This window comes from Lissotriton helveticus, chromosome 1_1 (assembly GCF_964261635.1).
Source record: "Lissotriton helveticus chromosome 1_1, aLisHel1.1, whole genome shotgun sequence".
Classification (NCBI taxonomy): domain Eukaryota; kingdom Metazoa; phylum Chordata; class Amphibia; order Caudata; family Salamandridae; genus Lissotriton; species Lissotriton helveticus.
The window spans coordinates 172,901,383-172,927,897 of record NC_136057.1 but is presented as its reverse complement, the minus strand read 5'-3'; the positions used below and the strand labels follow the sequence as shown (position 1 = coordinate 172,927,897).

At 47.6% G+C, this 26,515-nt stretch overlaps 1 protein-coding gene and 1 long non-coding RNA gene across 4 annotated transcripts in view; one reads left to right on the top strand and one right to left on the bottom strand.

Annotated features, from left to right (window-relative positions):
• Nucleotides 1-26,515, top strand: part of LOC144782251 (uncharacterized) — a 649,538-nt gene that overhangs the window by 358,588 nt on the left and 264,435 nt on the right. The gene's annotated exons all lie outside the window — the stretch shown is intronic.
• Nucleotides 15,399-26,515, bottom strand: part of ARTN (artemin) — a 223,669-nt gene continuing 212,552 nt past the window's right edge. For both annotated transcript variants that reach the window (XM_078661341.1, XM_078661422.1), the window contains 2 exons: nt 21,470-21,686; nt 15,399-17,150 (listed from right to left, as the gene is read on the bottom strand). In XM_078661341.1, the coding sequence (XP_078517467.1) occupies nt 16,717-17,150; nt 21,470-21,686 (651 nt within the window). In that variant the 3' untranslated portion in view covers nt 15,399-16,716. The remainder of the gene's footprint in view (nt 17,151-21,469; nt 21,687-26,515) is intronic.

The window sequence follows — 26,515 nt, the reverse complement described above, 5'->3', positions numbered from 1 at the left end:
AGATCTGTATAGTAACTTCTGTTAAAATGCATATTGAATGATAAGTTTTACGATAAAAAGGGCTTCCCAATAAATTTCAGCAGGTCAAACCTGCCATATTCCTCGGGGGAAATGACCAGTAAATGGTGCTACTTATCATCCCAGCTAAATAGTGTTCGCCACAGGATGGTTGTTTATCAGATGTGATGAATACTGCACCTAACACCGGGCCACTTCAAATGATTACCTTTGTGCCTTGTTCCCTTCCATCTGGAGTGAAGCGCTGTCCACATGGTTGGCTGCTGTCTGTCTGCTCCACTGAAGAAGGTAGCTGAGGACAAGTGCTAGCAGGAAGCTCAGAGTCGCTTGTCCACTTTGCCACCAAAACCATGTATGATGCCTGGTGCACGAGGTCAGCTTACAGTGAAGGATCCCAATCAAATCAATCAGCATTCGTAGAGCGTGGCACTGTCACCCCTGGGGGTATCTGGACGCCGAGGTGTGTGGTCTCTGTCAAAAAGCCAGGTCTAGAGAGAAGGAGCAAGCAGTAAAAGGCAAAAGAGAGGGCAGAAAAAGCAAAACAGAGGGCAAAAAGATGAGCAGGAAGGCAAAACAGAGGGCAGAAAGATGGGCAGAAAAGGCAAAACAGGGCTGAAAAATTAGCAGAAAGTCAAAACAGACGGCAGAAAGACGAGCAGAAAAGGCAAAAAGAAGGAGGAAAAATTAGCAGAAAGGGCAAAACAGGTAAGAAAAAGAAGCACAAAAATGCAAAACAGAGAAGAAAAACAAGCAGAAAATGCAAAACAGAGCAAGAAACTAGCGGAGGAGGCATAAACAGAGGGCATTAGACAGGCAAGAAGAGGTTAGCGGACTGCGGGCAAGCTGGACAGGAGAGCTGTCACAGAGGGAGCTGGCACGAGGACCTGCTCCCCCTGCGATCTGTTGGCTGAGATGGGGATCCGCTAGGAACAGGTACAGGTGAGGCAGCATTGAGTGATGATCCAGATAGGTTTGCTCTTCCCTCAACTATCAGACACGTGTGCCTTTAGAATGTTGGGCTTCTCATCCCTTTCCGTAGCCCTAGTACTCCGACTCGTCCTGCTTGACAGGGGCCCACTGCCATCTTAGGGGAGCTGTTAAGGTAAATGTAGTAAATGTAAATGTAGTATACTTGTAAAGCGCACAGCTGCCCCAGCAACGGGGCGTCCCGGCGCTGGGGCTGGGGAACCCGTCCTGGCTTTCCCTGTGGGATGGTCCCTTGCTGGGAGTCCCCAAGGTGGAGCCAGGCATCCCCGGAATTGGTGGGGCCGTTGTGGAGATTAGGCAAGCTAATGCCCAGAGTTGCCGAGTGGAACCCCTGATTAGAGTAAGCACCGAAGCGAGAATTATCGAGTCCGCTGACCAAGGTCCTCGACCCTGCCGCGTCGGGAATTGAACCCTGGTCCCAGGCTGACTTCTTCTCTCAGGCCTGCCGCCTCTAACCAGTGAGCCACACTACTCCACGGTGTAAGGTGTAAGTAGGTTCACAGAGACTCCCTCTGTTGCAACTGAAATTGCCACCTTATTGTGACATAAACACTTTTACTAAAGAGTGAGCTTTGAAAAAGTTCTTAACAAGGAGTGAAACACTTATCAACTATCTGACACTTTATAAAGATATGCTAATGAAGTGAACATAAACTCTTAGTTGGGGTAGAAATGCGTTCTGCATGGTCTGGGTGGCACGGGTCCTGTTCTATGGTAGGAAACACATGGTAAGTCTCTGTAGGTTTTTTGATTTTCATATCAATGAACACCATGGGGTAGAATTTCTAACATTTTGCGCTGGGTTAGTGGAACAAAATGTTTTTAGGGGAATTTACTTTCCAGCTTATTCTGCGCTGGAAAGTACCCTAAAAGTAGTGCAAAGCACTGCTTTGTGTTACTTAGCGTCACTGGGGCAGTACATGGGCATTCCCATGCAACCACCCAGACCTTTTGACGCAAAATCCTATATACAAAGAATTGTAGACCGGATTTAGCACCAAAAGTAAACGCCACTTCAAAGGAGGCGCTTACTGGAATTCTCCTTTCTTTTCCGACCCATACAAAGACATTAAACTTGTCTAAGCATGGTATTTTGTACAGGAAGGGTACCATTCCTGTCCAAAACCTATGCTAGACTCACACACACACACATCCAAGCGTGATGGCGCTAAGGTCAGAGGGCCCGATTCACAGAATGAATTTAAGACTCAATCCTAAACTTACTACTATTTTGGTATTCACAAAATGCACTTACTACTTTTGGCATTCACAGAATGAACTTACTACTTTTGGTATTCACTGAACTTAGGATTTTGTCTTAAGTCTGTCTTAAGTTTGTCTTAAGACAAACTTAAGACAAAATCCTAACTTCTGTGAATACCAAAAGTAGTAAGTTCATTCTGTGAATGCCAAAATAGTAGTAAGTTTAGGATTGAGTCTTAAGTTCATGCTGTGAATCGGGCCCTGTGTGTGGCGCTAGGAAGATGAAATCAGCGCCTACGCTAGGGAGAGGGGAGGAGAGAGCCATATCTATGAAGATATGGCGCTCCTCTTCTCCCTACCTGTCGTGCAAAGCAGTGCAGCGTCTTTAGGTGCTTCGCTGTGCTGCGTTGCATGTTTTTTTAATCTGCGCCTATGACTGCATACTAAGGAGCTCTGAGATGATGCTTCGAGAGCCCAGTAAATGGCTCTGAGGCCAGGGGGGGGGGGCGCACAAAATTTTCATTTTTTTTAGTTATTACTGCCCTGTCACTTGCCTAAGAGGGACTGGCTGTGGTGTCAGCAGAGTATTATGATAGGAAGCCAAGGCCCTCATCATCTTTACAGGAGGGGGGCTGACTGACCTCACCTATGTATTGTGCCTCCAAGCCCCCTCTGCTGGATCCTGTGCTCCATCATCTTGGGGCATGGATAGACAGTGCACGTTTGCTTTGCATGTATACCCTATGCTGGAGTGCATGTTTGCTCTGCATGTGTCCCTTAGGGTGGGAGTGAATGTTTGCTCTGCGTGTATACCCTAGGGTGGGAGTGCATGTTTGCTCTCCATGTATACCCGAGGGTGGGAGTGCATGTTTGCTCTGCGTGTATACCTGAGGGTGGGAGTGCATGTTTGCTCTCCATGTATACCCTAGGGTGGGAGTGCAAGTTTGCTCTGCATTTATACCCTATGGTGTGAGTGCATGTTTACTCTGCATGTTTAAATGCTCTGCATGTATACCCTAGGGTGGGGTGCATGTTTACTCTGCATGTGTAAATACTCTGCAGGTATACCCTATGGCGGGAGTGCAAGTTTGCTCTGCGTGTTTACCCTAGGGTCGGAGTGCATGTTTGCTCTGCGTGTATACCCTAGGGTGGGAGTGCATGTTTGCTCTGCGTCTATACCCTAGGGTGGGAGTGCATGTTTGCTCTGCATGTATACCCGAGGGTGGGAGTGCAAGTTTGCTCTGCATGTATACTCTAGGGTGGGAGTGCATGTTTGCTCTGCGTGTATACCCGAGGGTGGGAGTGCAAGTTTGCTCTGCATGTATACCCTAGGGCGGGAATGCATTTTTGCTCTGCATTTATACTCTAGGGTGGGAGGGCATGTTTGCTCTGCATGTATACCCCAGGGCGGGAGTGCATGTTTGCTCTGCATGTATACCCCAAGGTGGGAGTGCATGTTTGCTCTGCATGTATACCCTAAGGTGGGAGTGCATGTTTGCTCTACATGTATACCCTAGGGTGGGAATGCATGTTTGCTCTGCATGTATAACCTAGGGCGAGAGTGCATGTTTGCTCTGCATGTATACCCTACGGCGGGAGAGCATGTTTGCTCTGTATGTATACCCGAGGGCGGGAGTGCATGTTTGCTCTGCATGTATACCCTAGGGCGGGAATGCATGTTTGCTTAGAGTGTATACCCTAGGGCTGGAGTGCATGTTTGCTCTGCATATATACCCTAGGGCGGGAGTGCATGTTTGCTCTGCATCTATACCCTAGGGCGGGAGTGCATGTTTGCTCTGCTGGTATACCCTAGGGCTGGAGTGCATGTTTGCTCTGCATTTATACCCTAGGGCGGGAGTGGATGTTTGCTCTGCATGTATATCCTAGGGTGGAAGTGCATATTTGCTCTGCATGTGTTCCTTAGGGTGGGAGTGAATGTTTGCTCTGCATGTGTACCCTAGGGTGGGAGTGCATGTTTGCTTTCCGTGTATACCCTAGGGCAGGAGTGCAAGTTTGCTCTGCGTGTTTACCCTAGGGTGGGAGTGCATGTTTGCTCTGTGTGTATATCCTAGGGTGGGAGTGCATGTTTACACTACATGTATACCCTAGGGCGGAGTGCATGTTTGCTCTGCATGTATACCCTGTGGCGGGAGTGCATGTTTGCTCTGCATGTATACCCTAGGGCGGGAGTGCATGTTTGCCCTGCATGTATACACTAGGGCGGGAGTGCATGTTTGTTCTGCATGTATACACTAGGGCGGGAGTGCATGTTTTTTCTGCATGTATACACTAGGGCGGGAGTGCATGTTGGTTCTGAATGTATACACTAAGGTGGGAGTGCATGTTTGATCTACATGTATACCCTAGGGCGGGAATGCATGTTTGCTCTGCATGTATAACCTAGGGCGAGAGTGCATGTTTGCTCTGCATGTATACCATACTGCGGGAGAGCATGTTTGCTCTGTATGTATACCCTAGGGCGGGAGTGCATGCTTTCTCTGCATGTATACCCTAGGGAGGGTGTGCAAGTTTGCTCTGCGTGTATACCCTAGGGCGGGAGTGCAAGTTTGCTCTGCTTGTTTACCCTAGGACGGGAGTGCATGTTTGCTCTGCGTGTATATCCTAGGGTGGGAGTGCATGTTTACACTGCATGTATACCCTAGGGCAGGGGTGCATGTTTGCTCTGCATGTATACCCTGTGGCGGGAGTGCATGTTTGCTCTCCATGTATACCCTAGGGCGGGAGTGCATGTTTGCCCTGCATGTATACACTAGGGCGGGAGTGCATGTTTGTTCTGCATGTATACACTAGGGCGGGAGTGCATGTTTGCTCTGCATGTATACCCTAGGGGCGGGAGTGCATGTTTGTTCTGCATGCATACACTAGGGCGGGAGTGCATGTTTGCTCTGCATGTATACCCTAGGGGCGGGAGTGCATGTTTGTTCTGCATGTATACACTAGGGCGGGAGTGCATGTTTGCTCTGCATGTATACCCTAGGGGCGGGAGTGCATGTTGGTTCTGCATGTATACACTAGGGCGGGAGTGGATGTTTTCTCTGCATGTATACCCTAGGGAGGGAGTGCATGTTTGCTCTGCGTGTATACCCTAGGGCGGGAGTGCAAGTTTGCTCTGCGTGTTTACCCTAGGGTGGGAGTGCATGTTTGCGCTGCGTGTATACCCTAGGGCGGGAGTGCATGTTTACACTGCATGTATACCCTAGGGCGGGAGTGCATGCTTGCTCTGCATGTATACCCTGTGGCGGGAGTGCATATTTGCTCTCCATGTATACCCTAGGGCAGGAGTGCATGTTTGCCCTGCATGTATACACTAGGGCGGTAGTGCATGTTTGTTCTGCATGTATACACGAGGGCGGGAGTGCATGTTTGTTCTGCATGTATACACGAGGGCGGGAGTGCATGTTTGCTCTGCATGTATACACTTGGGCGGGAGTGCATGTTTGTTCTGCATGTATACACGAGGGCGGGAGTGCATGTTTGCTCTGCATGTATACACTTGGGCGGGAGTGCATGTTTGCTCTGCAAGTATACCCTAGGGGCGGGAGTGCATGTTTGTTCTGCATGTATACACTAGGGTGGGAGTGCATATTGGTTCTGCATGTATACACTAGGCCGGGAGTGCATGTTTTCTCTACATCTATCTAGGGAGGGAGTGCATGTTTGCTCTGCATGGATATCATATGGCGGGAGTGCATGTTTGCTCTGCATGTATACCCTAGGGCGGGAGTGCATGTTTACTCTGCATGTATATCTTAGGTGGGAGTGGAGTGTGTGTGCTGCGTTTTGCTGCACACAACCAGCAATGCTTTTTGTAGCCCCTGTTTGTGTATGAATCGCAAGATGGGAAGTTCAAAGGACACCCCTGACCATTCTTGCTGTGCCTCCCAGGTGGCGTTCCTGCAGACAGGTTTGTGTAGTGGCAGGTGAGAGGGCCTCGCCCTTATTCCCAGGGCACACCAATTCAATACATTCCAAAATGTCCAATACCTCAAAAACTAGAAGCTCCCGAAACAGAAAGGGGCTCTAGAATTAATGTCTGTGCCTGACAGTCAGGGAGAAATAATCATTTTAAATCCAAAATCAGTCAGTGCTCCAGGGATTTCCGACTGACCATTGTCCAGGCAAAGAACACAAGTGTGTTGAGCAGAATTTCTGAACTGAATCCCTAGACACTCAGCTCCACCCTGCTAGAGGCACTGACAGAGTGTGCCTCGAAGGAGGGACCCTACCTTCTGACCAGAAGGGATTTTAGATTTAAGAGGTACATAATGTTGTCTTGAAAGGTATTGTGAAAGCTATTAGTTACTAGGGGTATATTTAACAACTATCCATGCAATGCTATGCAGGAAGTATTTAGGACTATAAGGTGCATTCCTGCTCTCTGCCTACGCTTTTGCAACAACTGCTGCCTAGTGCCAACGTAGGCACTTTGTAGGCAGGATTGTTTTTTGGGAGGGGGGCACCTTGCTGCACAAAAACAATCCCCAGAGGCCCTTTCCTCTTCCTACGTGTGCTGTACAATGCTTAGAAAAAAGAAACGAGGATAAATAAAGATTTTTCTCCTTATTGTGCCTCCGGTGGGCAGACGTACAATTCTGATGCATTCCCAGGTCTACTCGTGTCGGTAAATCTGGGAATGTGTCGGAATCCATGGGTGGATGTGTGGGAGCACCCTGGATCCCATGGCACACCTCCCTGCCGCTCAGCAACGAAAGGCAGCGATTTGTGCTGCCTTATGTTACTCTAGATTTATCAAGCCACGCCTTGCAATACTTGGTAAATCTAATTTTAGTATCTGAGTCCCCTTGTTTCTCCTTGCATGGCGCAGGGTGCGCAAAACCTTTAATAAATTAGGTCCTGGATCGCTATATGACTATCTCTGCCTTTCATCCTTCTTTGGTAAAAAAAAAAATGGAGGCCTTTGAGTTGGGTAGTATTAACGTTTATTGTTGAAGCTCAAGAGGCAACACAGGTTGTACTTTCTGTTGTGGAAATGAGTGAAATCAAATGACAAGCTGAGAAAGAGAGAACAAGACCGCCATCACATTCCGCAAACTTTATTTTTACAGTAACAATAATGCTGTACAAAAATAGAGTTTTGTTGAACACTTTAGAAAAGTAAATAAGGTTAAGAATATATAATTATATATATATATATTTATAAACATAATTAAAAAAACAGTTTTTGGTGTAACACAATGCGTGGAAATACTGCATTTTAAGATAGAATTTTCAACTGAAGCCGCCCTATGAGGTTCTCTTTTCCCTCTTATTGGGTGTGGGAGGCGGGCGTGAATGTGCATTGTTAATATTAAAGACAGACGGTGTAATATCCACTTCACAATAAATACAGTCTGGGAGAGGGAGAACACACTTAATAAAATGAATAAATAAATAAGTTACATGAAATAAATAGAAGGCACCTGAGAGGGACAGCGTATGGGGGGGGGGGGTGGACCAGGGGACCGTGAGCCCCGTGCTTGGTTGTGCGATGCGTGTGCGGTAACAGAAGGATACCGTTAGCATTTATATTGTTAAATCACTATTGACATGTTGTGGTGCATACATGGGTACACATGTAACAGAGTATACATTTCCTATAGGGCACACTGTGAGTTGAATCACCTCTAAGCGCTAGGGACTTAGCGCTTGTTACATATGACTCTTAGAGGGGACGGTTGGCTAAAGGGCTGTCCTTACACTAATTCTTTGTCTCGCAGTTTGTGACACTGTTGGCGCTCCCCTACCCATGATCCCTAAACTCTTTCTACAGTATTTCCATGAACCCCAAACTCCTTCCACAGCCTTTGCCTAAGGCTAAATCTCTCACCAAAGCCTGTCCAGTTCTCCAACCCTTTCCCCTGTAATGCTATCTCTTGATCCTATTTGTTTTTCATCTGCCCCAAGTTTCTCTCACCTGGTCTCTGTGGCCCAGGCTCTTCTGGTTCTATTAAAAAAACCAACTCTAACCATCTGCCTTTGAGCCTAAACCTCCTTCTACTGCCTGTTCCTGGGGTCCAAACTCTACATATCGTCTGTCCATTCATGATCATTTCTATGCGTGCTCTAGCCCCTTGCACACTGTCCTTGTGCTACAACTCTTTCACACTTTCTATGTGCCTCACCTCTTCACACTGGCCGTGTGTCACAGACCTTCACACAGGTCATCTGTCCCAGCTCTTCACACTGTCATGTGTCACAGACCATGACACAATATGACACATCTCAGATCACTCTGTGTGCCACGGATTCTCACACTATTCCTGTGTCACAGACCCTCACACAGGCGTATCTGTCATAGCTCCTCACTCTGTCCGTGTCACAGACCCTCACACAGGCCATCTATCCCAGCTCTTCACATGGTCATGTGTCACAGACCATGACACAGTATGACACATCTCCTCAGATCACTCTGTGTGCCACGGATTCTCACACTATTCTTGTGTCACAGCTCCTCACACAGACTATGATTCAGTCCCAGCTTCGCAAATGGTTCATGTGCCACAGCTCCAGCCAGTACCTGCCCCACTTACTCACAGTGTGCCACAGCTCCAGCAAGTACCTGCCCCAACTCCTCACACCATGTTCCACAGCTCCAGCTAGTACCTGCCCCAGCTCCTCATGCCATGTGCCACAGCTCCAGACAGTACCCACCCCACCTCCTCACACCGTGTGCCACAGCTCCTCACAATGCCTATGTGCTCCCAATGTACACGGACGGGTGAACAACATGGGACTGCAATAAAAGGGCACTGGAAGCCATCTTACCCCTCCCACTATTTACCTTTTTGGAGTTTGTTTTGACGAAGAAGTTGGCCTTAAGGAAATCTGAATGGAGGCTCTCTGTGTTTGACTTCTGTGTGGTTTTACAGATCTTTGTTGATATGGAGTATTTATGTCTGCTCCTCCATGGACATTTAAGGTAACATTAAAATAGGAAAAGGCAAAAATAATCTTTTACACAAGCCTTCCTTCCCGAAATGAAAGAGCTGTTTGTGAGCGGGTTAGTCTGGGCCAGCAATCTTCCACAGACACCGGCCTGTCCTACAATACAGACGAAAACCCAAAAGGAATCCGTGTGTCTAATCAAGCTCAAACAAGCTAAGGAGCATCAGCACTAGAAGTTTTCAAGTCTCTCCTAAATCTAAGAGGAGTCCTTTATAGAGGACAGAATCCCATCACCCACCGAAGTGGCATGCTTCATCATCTGGGATCTCCTCTTGGTTGCAAAACCTTGTTCATCCAAGGGCTACAACCCTGATTGAATCTGTGCAGGTCTATACATTTCCCCTTGGATCCTCATTTCGAAGTTTTGTGTGACTGTCCTACAATACACCTTGCTCTGCCCATCCACCTTTCACAGACACAAATCTGTCATGACCTACGACTGATATAACAAACTTTCAGAAACACTGGTCTCTCTTTTTATTGTTTAGTGGCCAGATGGCCTTTCACCATTGGTCTATGACAGCTAAAGTCCCTGCAGGCTAGGCCACCCTTGTCCTGGCTACGCGCGATACACAAGGCGGTCTTCCTGATCTGGCATGTCCCTCAGCTATGGGTACTGTAGAGAAAACCTGCTGAAAGTGCAAACCAAGGCTCTTAATCCATTTAATCTTCAGGAAATGTAATATTTAGTTGGCAGGATAAGTCTCCCCCTAGAGAAGCCCCCCTCCCCACACACCTAGTAATAGCCCATAAGCCATATGGCTGCATTCCCGCCAACAGTTCTGAGCCAGGAAGCCACACTTGTGGGAAAACAAATCGCTCTTTGGCGGTCTGTGAAAACCAATGAACGTTCCTGCCAAGGGCTATGCGCGGGCCAGGTCGTCCGTGGTTTCAACATGCTCTGTGGTGTGGCGGATACATTTCTTGTATCCAAACTCTGGAACAGGAAATCCATTAGCAGATTTTAGATACATACATTACTCCAGTAAGACGTTTAGATACATCTGTAGCAACAGCAGAAGAAACCACATTGTCCATTAAGTTGGAGTTCATATTTTTTGTGGAAGATGCGGTTACCCGCAGTGTTTCCTAGAACAAGTCTGACAGTCTACAAGATCGGTGAGAGATGAGAGCCATAGTCTTTCTTAAAGAGCCATGTTTTTAGTTTCTTTCTAAAGGTAAGATCATTCTGGAGTTTAGGAACAATGTTGGAGAAAGGTCTACTAAGCTTTCTAGCTTTGTTAATGTTAGCAATTCAATTTTAGGGGGATGTATGACACAATCACGCATGCTTTTACAACGCATGACCATTACAACGCGGGCAATACAACAAACGCGTTGTTACCATGCGTTCCATTACCACGCAAGTCGTTACAACGACTTGCCTTAGGAAAGTGCTGGACTTTGGAATAGTATATATTACTATTCCCACTCCAGTCTGTGCAACAGTAGGGATGTGTTAAACTTAAAATCCAACAACACGTTCCCTAATGCAAGTCTCTGTAATGACTCGCGTGGTAATGGAATGCATGGTAACAACGAATTAGTTGTATTGCCAGCATTGTAATGGTACTGCGTAGTTCTGGCTGCGTAGTAAAGGCTGTTTCCCATTTTAGGGTGCTACGAAAACTGTATTTCAACAACCCACTTAGAGAATAGCTTCTCAGTTTAACATAAAGTCAGGGACAACCTTAGTTACGGCGTAACATGCCACGCAACAGTTCTTAATAATGATCTCCTCGGAAACTGGCAGCCAATGAAGGTTTGATAGCTGTTTAGACACATGTTTCCTATGAGGCACTTAGAAGTGCCTGCTGCTGTACTTTGAAGTACCGCCAGGCTTTTACTGAAGTATTTGCATTGCCCGGGTGCAGGGTGTTACCCTAGTTGGACAAGGACGATATCAGCTTTTGCCCACTGATTTTTAAGTTTCAAGACGGAGCGGGAAGAGAAGCTTTCTCGTTGCACCCAAGAGGGCACAACATGGATCAGCTGTAGTAATGATCAGAAGGGTTAATGAGAAGCAAAAGAAAAACCAAGACTGTATACCTAAGGAATTGAGGAAGAGCAGGACCCACATTGGAAGGGCAAAGGGTAACGTTTGATGTATTAAGTGAGACCCAACAATCAGAATTTCTAGGTTTTCCAAGTTAATTTTTAGGGTGCTAATTGCCATCTGGCTGCCAAGCTCAAGCAGGAAACCTTTGTTTTTGGTAGCAGGATTTAACTGCTTTCTTATTTGTAAAGTGTTGTTCCACCCCAAGGGTTTCTTGGCTGCGTTCAAGTTCAAGAGACTTTCAAAGAAAACTCATTAAGGCAGGCATTTCATTTTTCTATGAATTTGAACTAATGCCTTCAGTTTCTCACCACCCCAGGAGATGTAATTCAGAGTTATGAATTTTTAACTCACCAGGACCTAAGGACCTACATCCCAACTTCTCCAAGTCATTCGTCAATGCAGAACATCAAGCTTTTTGGTGTTTTAAACTAAGTCCTCAGAAACATGGACCCCTTGGCATGAAATGCTTCATATAAAACTAAGTGGAGTTCTGAGTGGTGACCCCTGATAGAAGGTGAAGGCAGAGAAAAACAGGATTGGCTACCTTCAAGAATAAACAAACTCCATGATCTTCATTTTAGATGTGTTGCTGAAGTTGACTGGCCAAGGTGGATCCACTGATATAAATTAATCTGGGTGAAACAAAGACCTTCCTAGTAGCCATTGGCTAAAGGAAAGATAAAGGCAAGATATGTCTCAAAACATTCAGTTATTAATCAGCCCTGTTAGAGAAGGCTGGCAATCAAGAAACAAGGAATCCACCGAAATGCCAACATTTCTCATTTCTGGGGTGCCGGACATGCTACAGCGCAAGAGTCTCAATCCGTATAATCTTTCTAGCTAAGGAGAATCATCGATTTAGGGACTCAATTTAAATAAACTATTGGATATCCATCAGCAGACTTGAGAGCCAAAGTAATTTTTGTTGGATTCACACCTGCCCTCTTCTTCATGCAAAAAAAGATGTGAGTGTCACGGTTGTACGCAAAGCTGAAGCAAGACCAGGGTGGAGAGAATAGTTAAAGAGAAACCTGGAAAGTGTAGAGCCCTGGGGACTCCTCATTTACCATGAACATTATAACAATAAGTCCAGCAAGATAGAAAAGACAAACGTAAAAACAAACACAGATACCAACCTTTGGATGGCACTGGAGAATAAGTGAATATTTGGAGGGCAAATCTGATGACGTCATTGTTTCAACACCATTCGCTTACATTCCAAGATCAATAAAAACTGCAAGAACCCCTTTGATGCTCCTGCCTGAGCAGAGCCCTGTTGGATTGGTGGCCATTGTGCCACAGGGGTCAGTATGTTGTGCGTGGTCCATCACTACTTACTCATGGTGCCGGAGGGACATGGGATAAAAGTTAGCAGGATCAGTTGGGTTCAAATGTTTCTTCTTTGGGGGCATCTCTAAAGCTACTTCCAGACTATGAGGCCGGTACTAAGATTGACTATTTCTAGACTGACTTCATAGACTCGAACATTATGCAGCCCGTACCTATGCACCCATTACCTATCTGTGCAGGATTCTTCACCCTCACTGAACCTCCGGGAGGTTTGGGCCATTAGCACCTCAGGCTTGTCTGTCATGAAGGCGCTCTCTAGCCAGCCCTGCAGCCTGGGGTAATGACACATATGCTAGTGCAACTCAAGCCTGTTCTGCAGCCCCTCTGCCACCAGTTAGTTAAGGCCCCATAGATTTCTTCTGAAGAAAGTAAAGTGAGATTAAAAAGAGTTTTTAACAGTTTTAGGAGTTTTAAGAGTGATTATACTTCAAACTCCTGTATCCATTCAAGATGACCTGTGTTGTTCTAGCGCTCTATTTGTTTCACTTATTGTGTTATTTTATGTCTGTGACATGAAACAGCACTTAATGCATTGCTATTCCTCTTCTAGGGAACCGCCTTTTTCTGTGAATGGTACTATACAATTTGAAAAATAATGTTTTTCAAAAAATAATATTTTTTTGCAGCTATAAGTCCTCTTAGAGCTAATGGCAAGTGTTTGGATTCAATCTCTTCTCATAGCTGATGTATTTTATGAATAAAATAAACTGTTAGTTAATTACAGAACTGTTGATAGGAAAAGATTTCAGGTGGGTCTCAAGGTTTTTATGAGGATTTTTAAAACTGTTTTCTGGGGGGAGGGGTTGTAAGAAGACAAAGTTCAATTTGTCCGAGTGTGTGTATTTAGCAGACTGAATTACTGGTTTATACTCCTTCATAGCTGTTTTATATGTAGATTTGGAGGTGTCCCTATAGCTGAACCCCCAGAGACGATCTGCTTGCCTCAACGTTGTTTGGTTACCCTTTCTTTCCTAGACTTCTTGCAGTTGTTTATATGTTTAGTCTTTACTGGATCATGGATATACCACACCCAGTTATCCACTTTTTGTACGTCAGGTATTTCTTCTCTACAGACTCCAACCTTGTTTGAGGGGCATTTTTTAAGCCACATTGGATTCTCTTTATCTCAATTTTGTAAGAATTACAAACCTGAACATGTTCTTTATTAGTTAATTTATTTGTGTGGTGGAAAGAAAATTAAAATGTAATGATGAAATGATCTGACCAGCAGTTGGGTTTAGTCTGTATGTTTGTAACTAAGTCCAGAATGATCTAAAGTGTAACTTCCAATGTGGTTGAATTTTTTGTGGTAAGTTCTAAGAAGAGAGTACTTGGCAGAATTCTTTTGATTTCCATCAGTGAGCGATTGCCTTTTCAATAATTTCAATCTTCGATGATGAAAAATGTGTTAGTAATTGATAACAGTGAGTTGAGCTAATTAACATAAAGCATAGGAAAGGCATTATAGAGAAAGATATGCGAGGAACAAAGTAATGTCATGGTCGGGCGGGACATGTGTAGCGAAGTAGGTCGTCTACATCTACACCTTTTGACCTAGCAGAGAACCTACAGACATAGACAAGGGACATTTCAAAATGCTGGTAGCACACCTGCACATAAGCTTCAGTTCTATTTCGTTAAAAAATATGATGACCCGCTGAAACATTCTGGAGAATCTCTGTCCTGGCTGTTTCTGTCGCCATGTTTCGGTAACGCTTAGTATATCTGCTGAAACAGCCTGGAGAATCACAGAAGCGGCTGTTCGCCACGTTTCGGTAACCTGTAGTATATTTAGATCATCTTTTAGTATAGTCTCCCAGGTTTCCATAGGATGTTTAACGAGAGACTGAACAGTGGTCTAACCTATTTTTTTATGATTATCATCTTGAGAGGAGGGGGTTCATATCTAACATTGAAAACCACACTGTGGGAGACGATGAAATTCTTAGTTGGCAGATAAAGGCCCTAGTACCTGTATTCAAAGCACAGTTATTTTATAGACTTTTTAGGACCTAGGGTTATAAATTCTTTGTGTGCATAATGGTCACCTCCTGGCTCCGGATGATCGCAGACTGTTGCAGGTGGCGTTGCATTTGGCATGTCACTGGCACACTTGCTACGGCAGCTGTGCATCACCTCCTCTCACGTACCCAGGAGAACTTGCACTTGCTCACACACGAAAAAAGAACTAGACTGCTAGGAGTGCAAAAGCAATACCTAACATGATAGCAGTAAGCAAAGACGTTTGACCCACACAGAGTGACTTGGAGGGTATCTTGGTTCCCTGCGGTAATGACCTCAGTTCCCTAGTGTGAGCTCACCATCTTGAAATTTCAGAGTGAAAGGGAAAGAAGATGTACATCACTCTTCGTGCAAGGATGTGACATCACTCCAGCAATAAGACAGCATTTTGTAACATCATTCCATAGACCTAAAGTGAGCCTGTGACATCACTTTTGGAATCCCAGCTGAAGCTGCAATATCACTCCATGGACCTTAGATGGGACTGTGACATTGACCTGGAAACCTGCCTTGGGGTTATGTGATCAGCCCATGTGCCCAACATGTTCCTATCACCTTCAACATCAATCCATGGGCTGCATGCAAGACTCTGACCTCACAGCGTGAATTGATCTGAGGATGCGCCATAACTCCTGCACACCATCATCAGAAGAACTCAGAGGATCTCTTTAACAGGTTTGCAATATTGAGACTAAGACAAATTCCTCTTCAACATCTCAAAAAAAGAACTCTTGTAACACAAACTTAAAAAATAAGTAAGTAAAAGAGAAAAACATTAGGAAAAGGATACTTCTTCAGATGCTAAATTGGATGTAATGGCTGTTCAAACACACACATTGAATATGTAACAGATTATTTCTTACTGAATGTGCAAACTGTCAACAGAAGAGGCTGCACAATTTCTTGTCTTAAGATAGGCTCACCTTCGTCATTTTAACAATATCCTCTGGTGGTAAAGATCTCAGAGGAGTTTAGAAATCAGTTGTGCCAGTCATAGGTCAACTGGTCAATAAGTCAATAGTGCAGACAGCCTTGAAATATAATGTTGATGCAACATCCTGCATAGTGGCATTGATCCACAGAAATGCACCCCAGTGCACAGCAATTCTCAGGGACCGTAATGCAGCCTCACACCTCTTGATAGTCCCATCCCACTCCTGAATGTGGAAACAGAACCATTGGTGACCCTGCTTCTGGTGAGTGGGATTAAACAACTCTGCTCTACTTAGGGCTGGAAACACCACTTTGGATTCTGAAGCAGCAAAGTGGTCCCCAAGCCCAGATTCTTTGGAAGCATACAGTTTCAAATGGAAAAATAAAAGTGTAATAACACACCAATGTAAACATGTCAAACCACACTATTCCTGCAATCACCAATGTCTCCTGGATACAAAGGCACATGACAGAAACCCCACCTCCGTTGGTTGCTTAGAAAAGGTATTCGACTGCGTTACCTTCTTTCATCCGTGTCCGGTTGGTGAAGACTCAACAAACACCATTGTTAACTTCCGCTCCTTGAGAAGTGTAACACAAGGATGGTGGCAGTTCTGCTATAAAGACTCCTACCCCCCATGTTTTTCTTCGCAGCTCCTTTCCTCATGTCCATAAATGAAAACAACAGTGGAGAAAGTAGTCGTCTGGCTTTGGCTTGTAAACTGAGTCTGTAAAGTGCTTTGTAATCCTTGCTAATAGACTGAAGAGCTTCAACCATAAAACAGAAGCATTTGGACCCGACGTGAACTTTATGGGGATTCTAACATCCTTTCTCTTTCGAAATAAAGATGGTGGAAAGCATTTGCCACCCTTTTTGAACCCACCTATATTGCAACATAGTTCCTTTGGGAGCTTCCCTTCTCTTGGAATTGGCTGAGCCTCCGTTGTTGCTGACCGGCTCCTCTGACGCTCTGCTCCAATGTCCTTCCACGCGCCGGACTGCTTGTCACACCATTGTGGTGGGCCGCTTCTTGAAAGCTTAGCAGCCCATTATTCGGCACAGCGCATCCTGCTTGATGTCAGGTCTACGCGCTGTCCTCCTCTCCTGGCACATGAGTTGAGCTCCAATGCAACCTGCATGCCCACGTTCTCTAGATATTCCAGATGCACCATCTGCCTCATCCAACACAGCTGCACTCTGCCGCTGAGAGCCTGTCCACTGTTTGCCACTTGTTCTTGATATCCATGAAGGACACAGGCTCAAACTTGGTGGGCCGGCAGCATGGATGGCTGCTGACCTTGTCAGGCGGGCCCCCTGAGATGGCCTTCTGCTTGAGAAGGTGGGAGAGAGTGAGATCATAGTTGTTCCTGGAGCGGTGGCAGGCTCCGCTGCAGTACTTGAAGAGCACTATCTCGTCAGAGTTGTAGCCGAGCCCCAAGTCCCGCACTTTGACCATCAGGCTGCGGATGCGGCAGCTGCGACCTCCACGGTGAGTCTTCTTGTTGTTCTTACTCTTGGACTTGGTAAGCTCGGCAGGCGAGCGCTCAGCCCGCAGCAACAGGTCATCCGCGAAGTCCACGTGGCTAAGTCCATTTGAAGTCACATTGTCCACTGTGGAAAATAAGAGATAGAGAATTAACGGATGCAAAGTAGAAAAGAAACAATCCTAACTTAACCACCTCTGTGTTACAGAGGCTAGTCCTACCCAAGGCAGACACCAAGTCTTTCAATGAAAATGACCCAGCTTGAAATCCTAAATCAAATATTGGCAAGGCATAACAATCAACCTGGGTAAGCACATGGAGGTGTAGGTACAGTCTGCTATTTACAGTTCTTCCCAAATATATAACACCACTAGTATGTACACTCTTGCCTAAAGAGATCTGTCCATAACACCTGCCCCACCACTGATTTGTACACTCCTACCCAAACACTGATACACCACTGGTATGTACACTCCTACCCAAACACTGACCCACCACTGGTTTGTACATTCCTAACCAAAAGACATACTCACCATTGGTATATGCACTCCTACTCAAAGACAGACCCATCACTGGTATGTACACTCCTGCTCAAAGACACACCTATCACTGGTATGGACACTACTGCTCTAAGACTGACCGCCCTCTCCCATTTGTTATGTACACTCTTGCCCAGAGACAGAACAATCACTGGCATGTACACTCCTGCCCAAAGATTGACCAGCCAGTGGTGCCTTCAATCCTGCCTAAAGACCATCCCACCACTGGTATGTACACTACTACCCAAAGACTGTCCCACCACAGGTATGTGCGCTTCTGCCCAAAGACAGACCCATCACTGGCACGTACTCTCCTACCCAAACATTGACCCATCACTAGTATGTACATTTCTAACCCAAAGACATACTCACCACTGTTATGTGCACTCCTGCTCAAAGACAGACCCATCACTGGTATGTACACTCCTGCCCAAAGACAGACCCACTGCTGGAATGACACTCCTACTCAAAGACAGACCCACCACTGGTATGTACACTCCTGCCCAAAGACAGACCCATCACTGACATGTACACTCCTGCCCAAAGACAGACCCATTACTGGTATGTACACTCCTGCTCAAAGACAGACCCATCAGTGGTATGTACACTCCTGCCCAAAGACAGACCCACTGCTGGAATGACACTCCTACTCAAAGACAGACCCACCACTGGTATGTACACTCCTGCCCAAAGACAGACCCATCACTGACATGTACACTCCTGCCCAAAGACAGACCCATCACTGACATGTACACTCCTGCCCAAAGACAGACCCATTACTGGTATGTACACTCCTGCTCAAAGACAGACCCATCACTGGTATGTACACTCCTACTCAAAGACAGACCCACCACTGGTATGTACACTCCTGCCCAAAGACAGACCCATCACTGGTATGTACACTCCTGCTCAAAGACAGACCCATCACTGACATGTACACTCCTGCCCAAAGACAGACCCATCACTGGTATGTACACTCCTGCTCAAAGACAGACCCATCAGTGGTATGTACACTCCTGCCCAAAGACAGACCCAGTGCTGGAATGACACTCCTACTCAAAGACAGACCCACCACTGGTATGTACACTCCTGCCCAAAGACAGACCCATCACTGACATGTACACTCCTGCCCAAAGACAGACCCATCACTGACATGTACACTCCTGCCCAAAGACAGACCCATCACTGGTATGTACACTCCTACTCAAAGACAGACCCACCACTGGTATGTACACTCCTGCCCAAAGACAGACCCATCATTGGTATGTACACTCCTGCTCAAAGACAGACCCATCACTGGTATGTACACTCCTGCTCAAAGACAGACCCATCACTGACATGTACACTCCTGCCCAAAGACAGACCCATCACTGGTATGTACACTCCTGCTCAAAGACAGACCCATCACTGACATGTACACTCCTGCCCAAAGACAGACCCATCACTGGTATGTACACTCCTGCTCAAAGACAGACCCATCACCGACATGTACACTCCTGCCCAAAGACAGACCCATCACTGGTATGTACACTCCTGCTCAAAGACAGACCCATCACTGGTATGTACACTCCTACTCAAAGACAGACCCACCACTGGTATGTACACTCCTGCCCAAAGACAGACCCATCATTGGTATGTACACTCCTGCTCAAAGACAGACCCATCACTGACATGTACACTCCTGCCCAAAGACAGACCCATCACTGGTATGTACACTCCTACTCAAAGACAGACCCACCACTGGTATGTACACTCCTGCCCAAAGACAGACCCATCACTGGTATGTACACTCCTACTCAAAGACAGACCCACCACTGGTATGTACACTCCTGCCCAAAGACAGACCCATCATTGGTATGTACACTCCTGCTCAAAGACAGACCCATCACTGGTATGTACACTCCTGCTCAAAGACAGGCCCATCACTGACATGTACACTCCTGCCCAAAGACAGACCCATCACTGGTATGTACACTCCTGCTCAAAGACAGACCCATCACTGACATGTACACTCCTGCCCAAAGACAGACCCGTCACAGGCATGTACACTCCTACCGAAAGACTGACCTGCCACCGGCACATACACCCCTACCCCAAGACAGAGCCATCAGTGGCTTGTACACTCCTACCCAAAGACTGACCAGCTACTGGTACATACACTCCTAACCCAAAGATCGACCCACCACTGGTATGTACAATCCTATCCAAAGACTGACCAGCCACTGGTACATACATTCCTGCTCAAAGACAGACCACCACTGGTATATACACTCCTAACCCAAACACTGACCCCCCACGGGTATATACACTCCTAACCCAAATACTGACCTCTTCCCCCCACTGGTATATACACTCCTAACCCAAAGACTGACCCCCACCTGCCCCCCCACTGGTATATACACTCCTAACCCAAAGACAGACCCACCACTGGTATGTAAAATCCTATACAAAGAATGACCAGCTACTGGTATGTGCACTTCTAACCAAAGGCTGACCCACCACTGGCACGTACACACCTACCCAAACATTGACCCACCACTTTTGTGTACATTTCTAACCCAAAGACATACTCACCACTGGTATGTACACTCCTACACAAAGACAAACCCATCACCGGTATGAACACTACTATCCAAAGACAGGCCCATCACTAGCATGTACACTCCTGCTCATAGACTGACCCCACTACCTATAAGTACACTCCTACTCATAGACTGACCCCACTACTGGTATGTGCACTCCTACCCAAAGACTGACCGGCCACTTGTACATACACTCCAGCTCAAAGACTGACCCACCACTGGTATGTGCTCTCCTGTTCATGGACTGACCCACCACTAGTATGTACACTCCTACCCAAAGACTGACCGGCCACTGGTACATACACTCCAGCTCAAAGACTGACCCACCACTGGTATGTGCACTCCTGCTCAAAGACTGACTCACCACTGTTAAGTACACTTCTAACCCAAAGACAGGCCCATCACTGGCAAGTACATTCCTGCTCGGTTACTGATCCCCCACTGGTATGTACACTCCTCCCCAAACACTGATCCACCACTGGTATGTACAATCCTGCTCAAACACTGACCCACCACAGGTATGTACACTCCTACCCAAACACTGACCCATCACTGGCATGTACACTCCTCCCCAAAGACTGATCCACCACTGGCATGTACACTCCTCCCCAAAGACTGACCCATCACTGGCATGTACACTCCTCCCCAAAGACTGATCCACCACTGGCATGTACACTCCTCCCCAAAGACTGATCCACCACTGGCATGTACACTCCTCCCCAAAGACTGATCCACCACTGGCATGTACACTCCGCCCCAAAGACTGATCCATCACTGGCATGTACACTCCTCCCCAAAGACTGATCCACCACTGGCATGTACACTCCTCCCCAAAGACTGATCCACCACTGGTATGTACACTCCTGCTCAAAGACTGACCCACCACTGGTATGTACACTCCTGCTGAAAGTCTGATCAGCCACTGGTATGTACATTCATACCCTAAGACTGACCCATCACTGGTATGTACACTCCTAACCAAAAAACAGACCCACCACCGATGTGTACAATCCTGCCAAAGACTGACCTATCACTAGCATTTATACTAGTACCCAAAGACTGACCCACCACTGGTATGTACACTACTACCCAAAGACTGACCCACCCACTGGTATGGTATGTACACTACTGCCCAAAGACTGACCAGCCACTGGTATGTACACTCCTGCCCAGTGATGGCTGCCATCATCCTTTCACACCAGTGGGATTGTTGGCAGCCACCTGCTCAAAGAGGCCCGAAGAACGTCAGCCGCAGCCTTTGAACGCTCGCCCTGCCTCACCGATGCAGCCGTCCCCGCAAGGCCCGTCCCTGTCCGAACACTCACCGTAGAGCGGGCTCCAGGTACCCCTCGGCGGGGCCTCCATGCTGTCGTCCCCCGTGGCCTCCAGCAGCGCAGGGTTGGCGGTGCCCATGCTGTCTTCCTCACCCGTGGTCGGCTGGTCCCCCAGGCTGGCGTCCTGATGCCAGTTCTCTGGCGATGGCGATCCGGCCACCAGCCCGGCGAGGAGGGACAGGCAGGTGAGGGCGGCCCAGAGCGACACCTGTGGGCGAGAAGGGAGGGTCATGACCGGTGCGCAGGCGGGAGGGGAGGCGCGCAGCGGTCCCTCGGAGTGTGCGCGCCCTGTGCGCGCAGCATGCCCATCCGGGGCGCCCTGGCTACATGACGGGAATCCCGAGGGCCATTACGTGCGCGGGAGGCGCACACCCTGGCATACCTCTGCCCACGCTCACTGGGGCACCCTGGAAGCATCCCTGCCTTTAGATCTGCCCCAAGCCTCCGGGGCACGCTGCCGCCTGCCCAAGGGCACACATTTCATCTAGAGAGGCAGTAGCCCATGCTGGGACGGGGCGAGGAGCAGGTGGGAGGCCTCAGTAGCAGCCAATAGCGGCGCAGAGAAAGTGCCATTCCTTTCCCCTCCGTCACGCCTGTCAGAGCTGGCCGACCTGCATTCCAGGTGAGCGGGAGGCTGCTGCGGGGGCTGGGCGCGCAGGTGAGGCCTGGCAGGTGCTGCCGACGCGCGTGGAGGTGCAGGGAGGCTGGAGGAGGACGCGCCGGGACCCTGACCCACCCCGGCCTCCTCACAACCAGCCATGTCCTCAGAGGGTGAGGGTGCTCGGTATAGAAAGGAGTCTGGGGTGTGATCAGGGTTGAAGAAAGGGCTCGGGGATGGTTTAGAGGTGCGTTTGGAGAAAGTGTGGGGTACACAGTAAATGTATATGACTGGGTAGGGGGTTAGGGTCTCACCCTTAGGCCTGAATCCCAAAGAGGCGAACTGCATAAAGTCACTGAGGGATGCCAGGGCCAAGGGCAGCCCCTAGAATTCCAACTCCGAGGCTGGTGGCCAGCATCTTTGGGTGGGGGGTGAGGACGGGGTGGCAGCGGAAACGAGGCCTGGGACCCCACTGGGGAATGGGTGCAGTGCAGTGAGAGAGGGAGTGAAGAGGTGCATGGGCTAACGCCTGCTTCAAAGATCAGCCATTTGCATAGCGCCCTCTACAAATTGAAGCGCCTTGGGGCGCTGTTAATAGATACTGCCGTTACCTACGTTTACAGGGGGTTCTAACATTATCTTCCATATATTGCACAGCACAAACGAGTCTGTCTTTTGGCGCATAAACAATAATATCCTGTTTTACTTACCGTTTACTACCACAGCTTTTGGGTATTTCTGGTCAATTGAATTGTACGAGGTTTCTTCACTCGGCAGAATGAAAGGCAGAGTTTGCCCTACCAGAGTTCTAACTCGTGAACTGTGGTTCGCAGTAGCGTAGCACGGAGGCCATGGGCCCTGGTGCAAGCAAGGAAAATGGCCCCTCTGACTGCTGCAGGGGTAATAAATACAGCAATTATCAGGGCTCAATGGGCCCCGGTGTCAGTGCACCGGCTGCACCAGCTGCCAGCAACGATCTAGCTCGCTAGCAGTTGTTATATCAAGATGGCGTGGTATTTGCTGCTCAGAAGTGGGGGCAGGATAAAAGGCGGCGCCGCTCCTCCCAGGTGCAAACGAGCAGTTTACAAATAACTACTTGAACAGGTACATTTGGTAACTTGGGCCCCCTTCACGATGTCCCTGTTAACTTAACTCTGCGGGGACATAAGGTGGATGGAAGTAAGGGGGGTCATGAGGTAAAGAATGGAGGGTTTCCCCAGCTCTGGGAAGTTAAACGCTGTAGCGGAGGGGCGTCGCCCCACTCCCCAATGGCTCAGGGCCAGCAGGTGAAAAATAAAACTATTTTCTACCATCGTTTTATTTTTAATTTGCCGGCTCCGAGCCAGCGCGTGTGGGGTGGGGGTGGGGGGGAGGTAGGAAGGGTATGGGGAGGAGTCCTATGTGCACTTCTAAGGGCGCATGTGTGTTTGACTGGCCGTTCAGGCTGGCCAAACACATGCGCACTTAGGTTTTTCCATGTAGGTGTATTCTACAGCCGAGCTGGAGAAATTGCATACTCCCTGTCCTGAGCGGAGCATCTTTTAACCCGCTCAAGCCAATCCGTGCGCTGCTCTTATAGCATGAGAGCAGAGCATGGATCGCACAGGGAGTCTGTGCCAGTGTCTGCTGGGAGGAAGAACATGGAGGCGTGACACGAGAGGCAGGTGGCATCTTAAGGTAAGGTAAGTCCCTTTAAAAAAAAAAATCATAACTAACCCCCACCACACTGCCCCTACATGCTCGCCCTACCGTTCTCCCCCCACCGACTTACCACCCTTTGTTTGTGGCAGCCGCCACTGTGTTTAAGGTGGTCTTGGGGGAGTGACTGAACAAGATCTTGAGTTGAGTCTTGAGGTTGAGTCAGACAGTGCAGGGATTGTAGTGCCTGTGCTTCAGAAGATTATACTACCTTCAACCCTCAGACTATCGTGGTACAAGAATATCCTGGATACAGTATCGAGGAGCAATATATCGAAAGGTAGTGCATATAGGGAAGTGCAGATTTACTATTCCTAACTTCACTTTGATAACTTTATTTCGGTCAAAGACCATAAAAGTGCAATAAAATATGTACAAGCAAGATAATAAAACATAAATACTTCAGAATTAAAAAGTTATTAAACGTTGGTTATCAAAGGAATAGTAAAGCATAAAAACAGTAGTCCATTATTCCTTATGGATAAATGCAGTTCTTCTCCGCCACATGCCGAATAAAAACCGGGAAACGGCTAAAACAATGAGAGGGGCAGTGTCATAAGTTAGGACTCTACAGGCATGTACACAATGTCTAAAACCCAGGTTTTTGCATAATGGGATAATCCAGCACTTCCGAATTTCACTGTATGTTGGGCAAAAAAAGAGGATATGTATAATGTCTTCCCTGGCGTGATTACAGGCAGGGCAATTAGCCTTCATCGTTTTTGTCCATCTGGATGTGAATGCCCCAACCGGTAAGGAGCCGTGCCTCAATTGAATATATAGTTTTCTTGCCAGTGGCGGCTGCACCAGGTCCAAAAACGCCTCCATCCAGTATTCAACTTTTGTTATGAGGAACTCAGTGGACAATCTGCCCAAGGAAGTAGAACAGTGTAGCAGTTTGAGGTTATGGGATTTTACAGCTGCCACCAGTACAGTCCTCTGCATCCTCATACAGCTGTCCTCCGGTGTATCCCAAAGTTGGGGAAGACCAATTTGGTAAAGGAGAGTCTTAACGTGTACCAACCAAGGTATATTCTTGTTCTTTAACTGCCCCCAAATAGTATTGAATTCTGCTCTAAACGGTTCAAGCTCCGGCACAGACCAGAGCCTTCTCCAATAGAGCAGAGGTCGAGCTGCCACCAGATCAGTAATAGGTTCCAGACCCAGGTCCAGGTGTAATGGTAGCAGGGGCGTGCTTTGTGGAAGACCAAACAGATGTTGCATGAAAGAGTGCTCGACTTTCATTAGATTACATGCATTGGTGTGTCCCCAGAGTTCAGCAGCATATAAGGCTGCAGACCTGACCTGTGTTTTGTATATCGCTAGGGCAGGGGTAGCCGGTTTAAAAGTTGAGGCACTATGGAATCTGCCTACGCCACCCATAATCTGTGCAAGTCTCAAGGAGGATCTAGAGACTTGTTGGTCCCATGTAAAATATTCAGTCAAAGTCACCCCCAGATATATAAAGGTCTTAACTCGCTCAAGTGGGGTTCCATTCAATGTGGGGTTTGGGCGGGTGCGCCTCGGGGGGGTTGAAGATCATAAACTTGGTTTTCTCCAAGTTGATCTCCAAACCCCGCGAGGCGCAGAAGGAAACAAACCCGTCCAGAACCCGCTGGATGCCCGATGATGTCCGCGACAACAACAAAGTGTCGTCCGCGAACATCAAAGCGGGCACCCTACCAGTAGCCAGGCGTGGAGCATCGTTATCCCTGACACAATTGAGTCTATCTATCAGGCCTAACACCACATCTACGTACCTTGAAGATGTATGTACTGCGCAGGTACATGTGTGTTGAGGTAGGGATAGAAAATCAGAACTTAATTACCTGTCAATAATTTGTTTTTCATTTTCCTCAATATTTTTTCCCATCTATATCGTGGAGTTGATATTCAGAGTGTACACCCTGTCCTTGTATAGCTACTACTGTCTCCATCTCAGCAACGGTTCAGGGCAACACTCACAACCATTAACAAATAATAGTTCTGTATGCATGACTGACCCTCAGCCTGCCACAAGAAATGCCCCCGCCTCATAATAGTAGTCACAAATTGTTTTATTTCAGTGCTTCATACCGCACTTCTTTCATTTCGAAGCACTGTAAGTAACAGGTGGTATTTAAAGCAAGTGTAATGCTACTCAATTTACCAGCTTCAGACAGATGGAAGGCCGAGCTGGTCTTGCAGGATTTGGACTGGCGATGTGCCCAGCACAGCATGTCAGGGCAAGCGTTAACTCTGTGAGCCATCTCACGCACTGTAAACAGCCTTGTGCACTGCACTAAAGGCTGCACTCTGGTCGTGTTATCACTGCTTGTATGTGTTTCCAATGTAAATTGCGCTGTGCACACCACATATGTGTGCCATGTGTTTGTGTAACGTGCTCTTCAGCACCCTCCATCTATGTCTGGGCTAAAAGTAGACCCTACATCAAATTAAACACTGCAACTGGAGGGCAGGGAGGGTCTGGCAGACAGAGGGGGGTGAATATGTAAACAATGCAGTGCAGAGGCCTCAGGATGTCTGCCCCATGCAGCTGGAGGGCAGGAAGAGTCTGACAGACAGTGGCGGTAGGTAGGGTAAGCAATGCAGTGCAGAGACACCAGGCTGTCCCACGACGCAGCTGGAAGGCAGGGAGAGCCTGACAGACGGTGTGGGGGGGGGGGTGGGAGGGTGAAAAGGTAAACAATGCAGTGCCGAGATCTCAGGCTGGCCCACGCAGCTGGAGGGCAGAGAGAGCC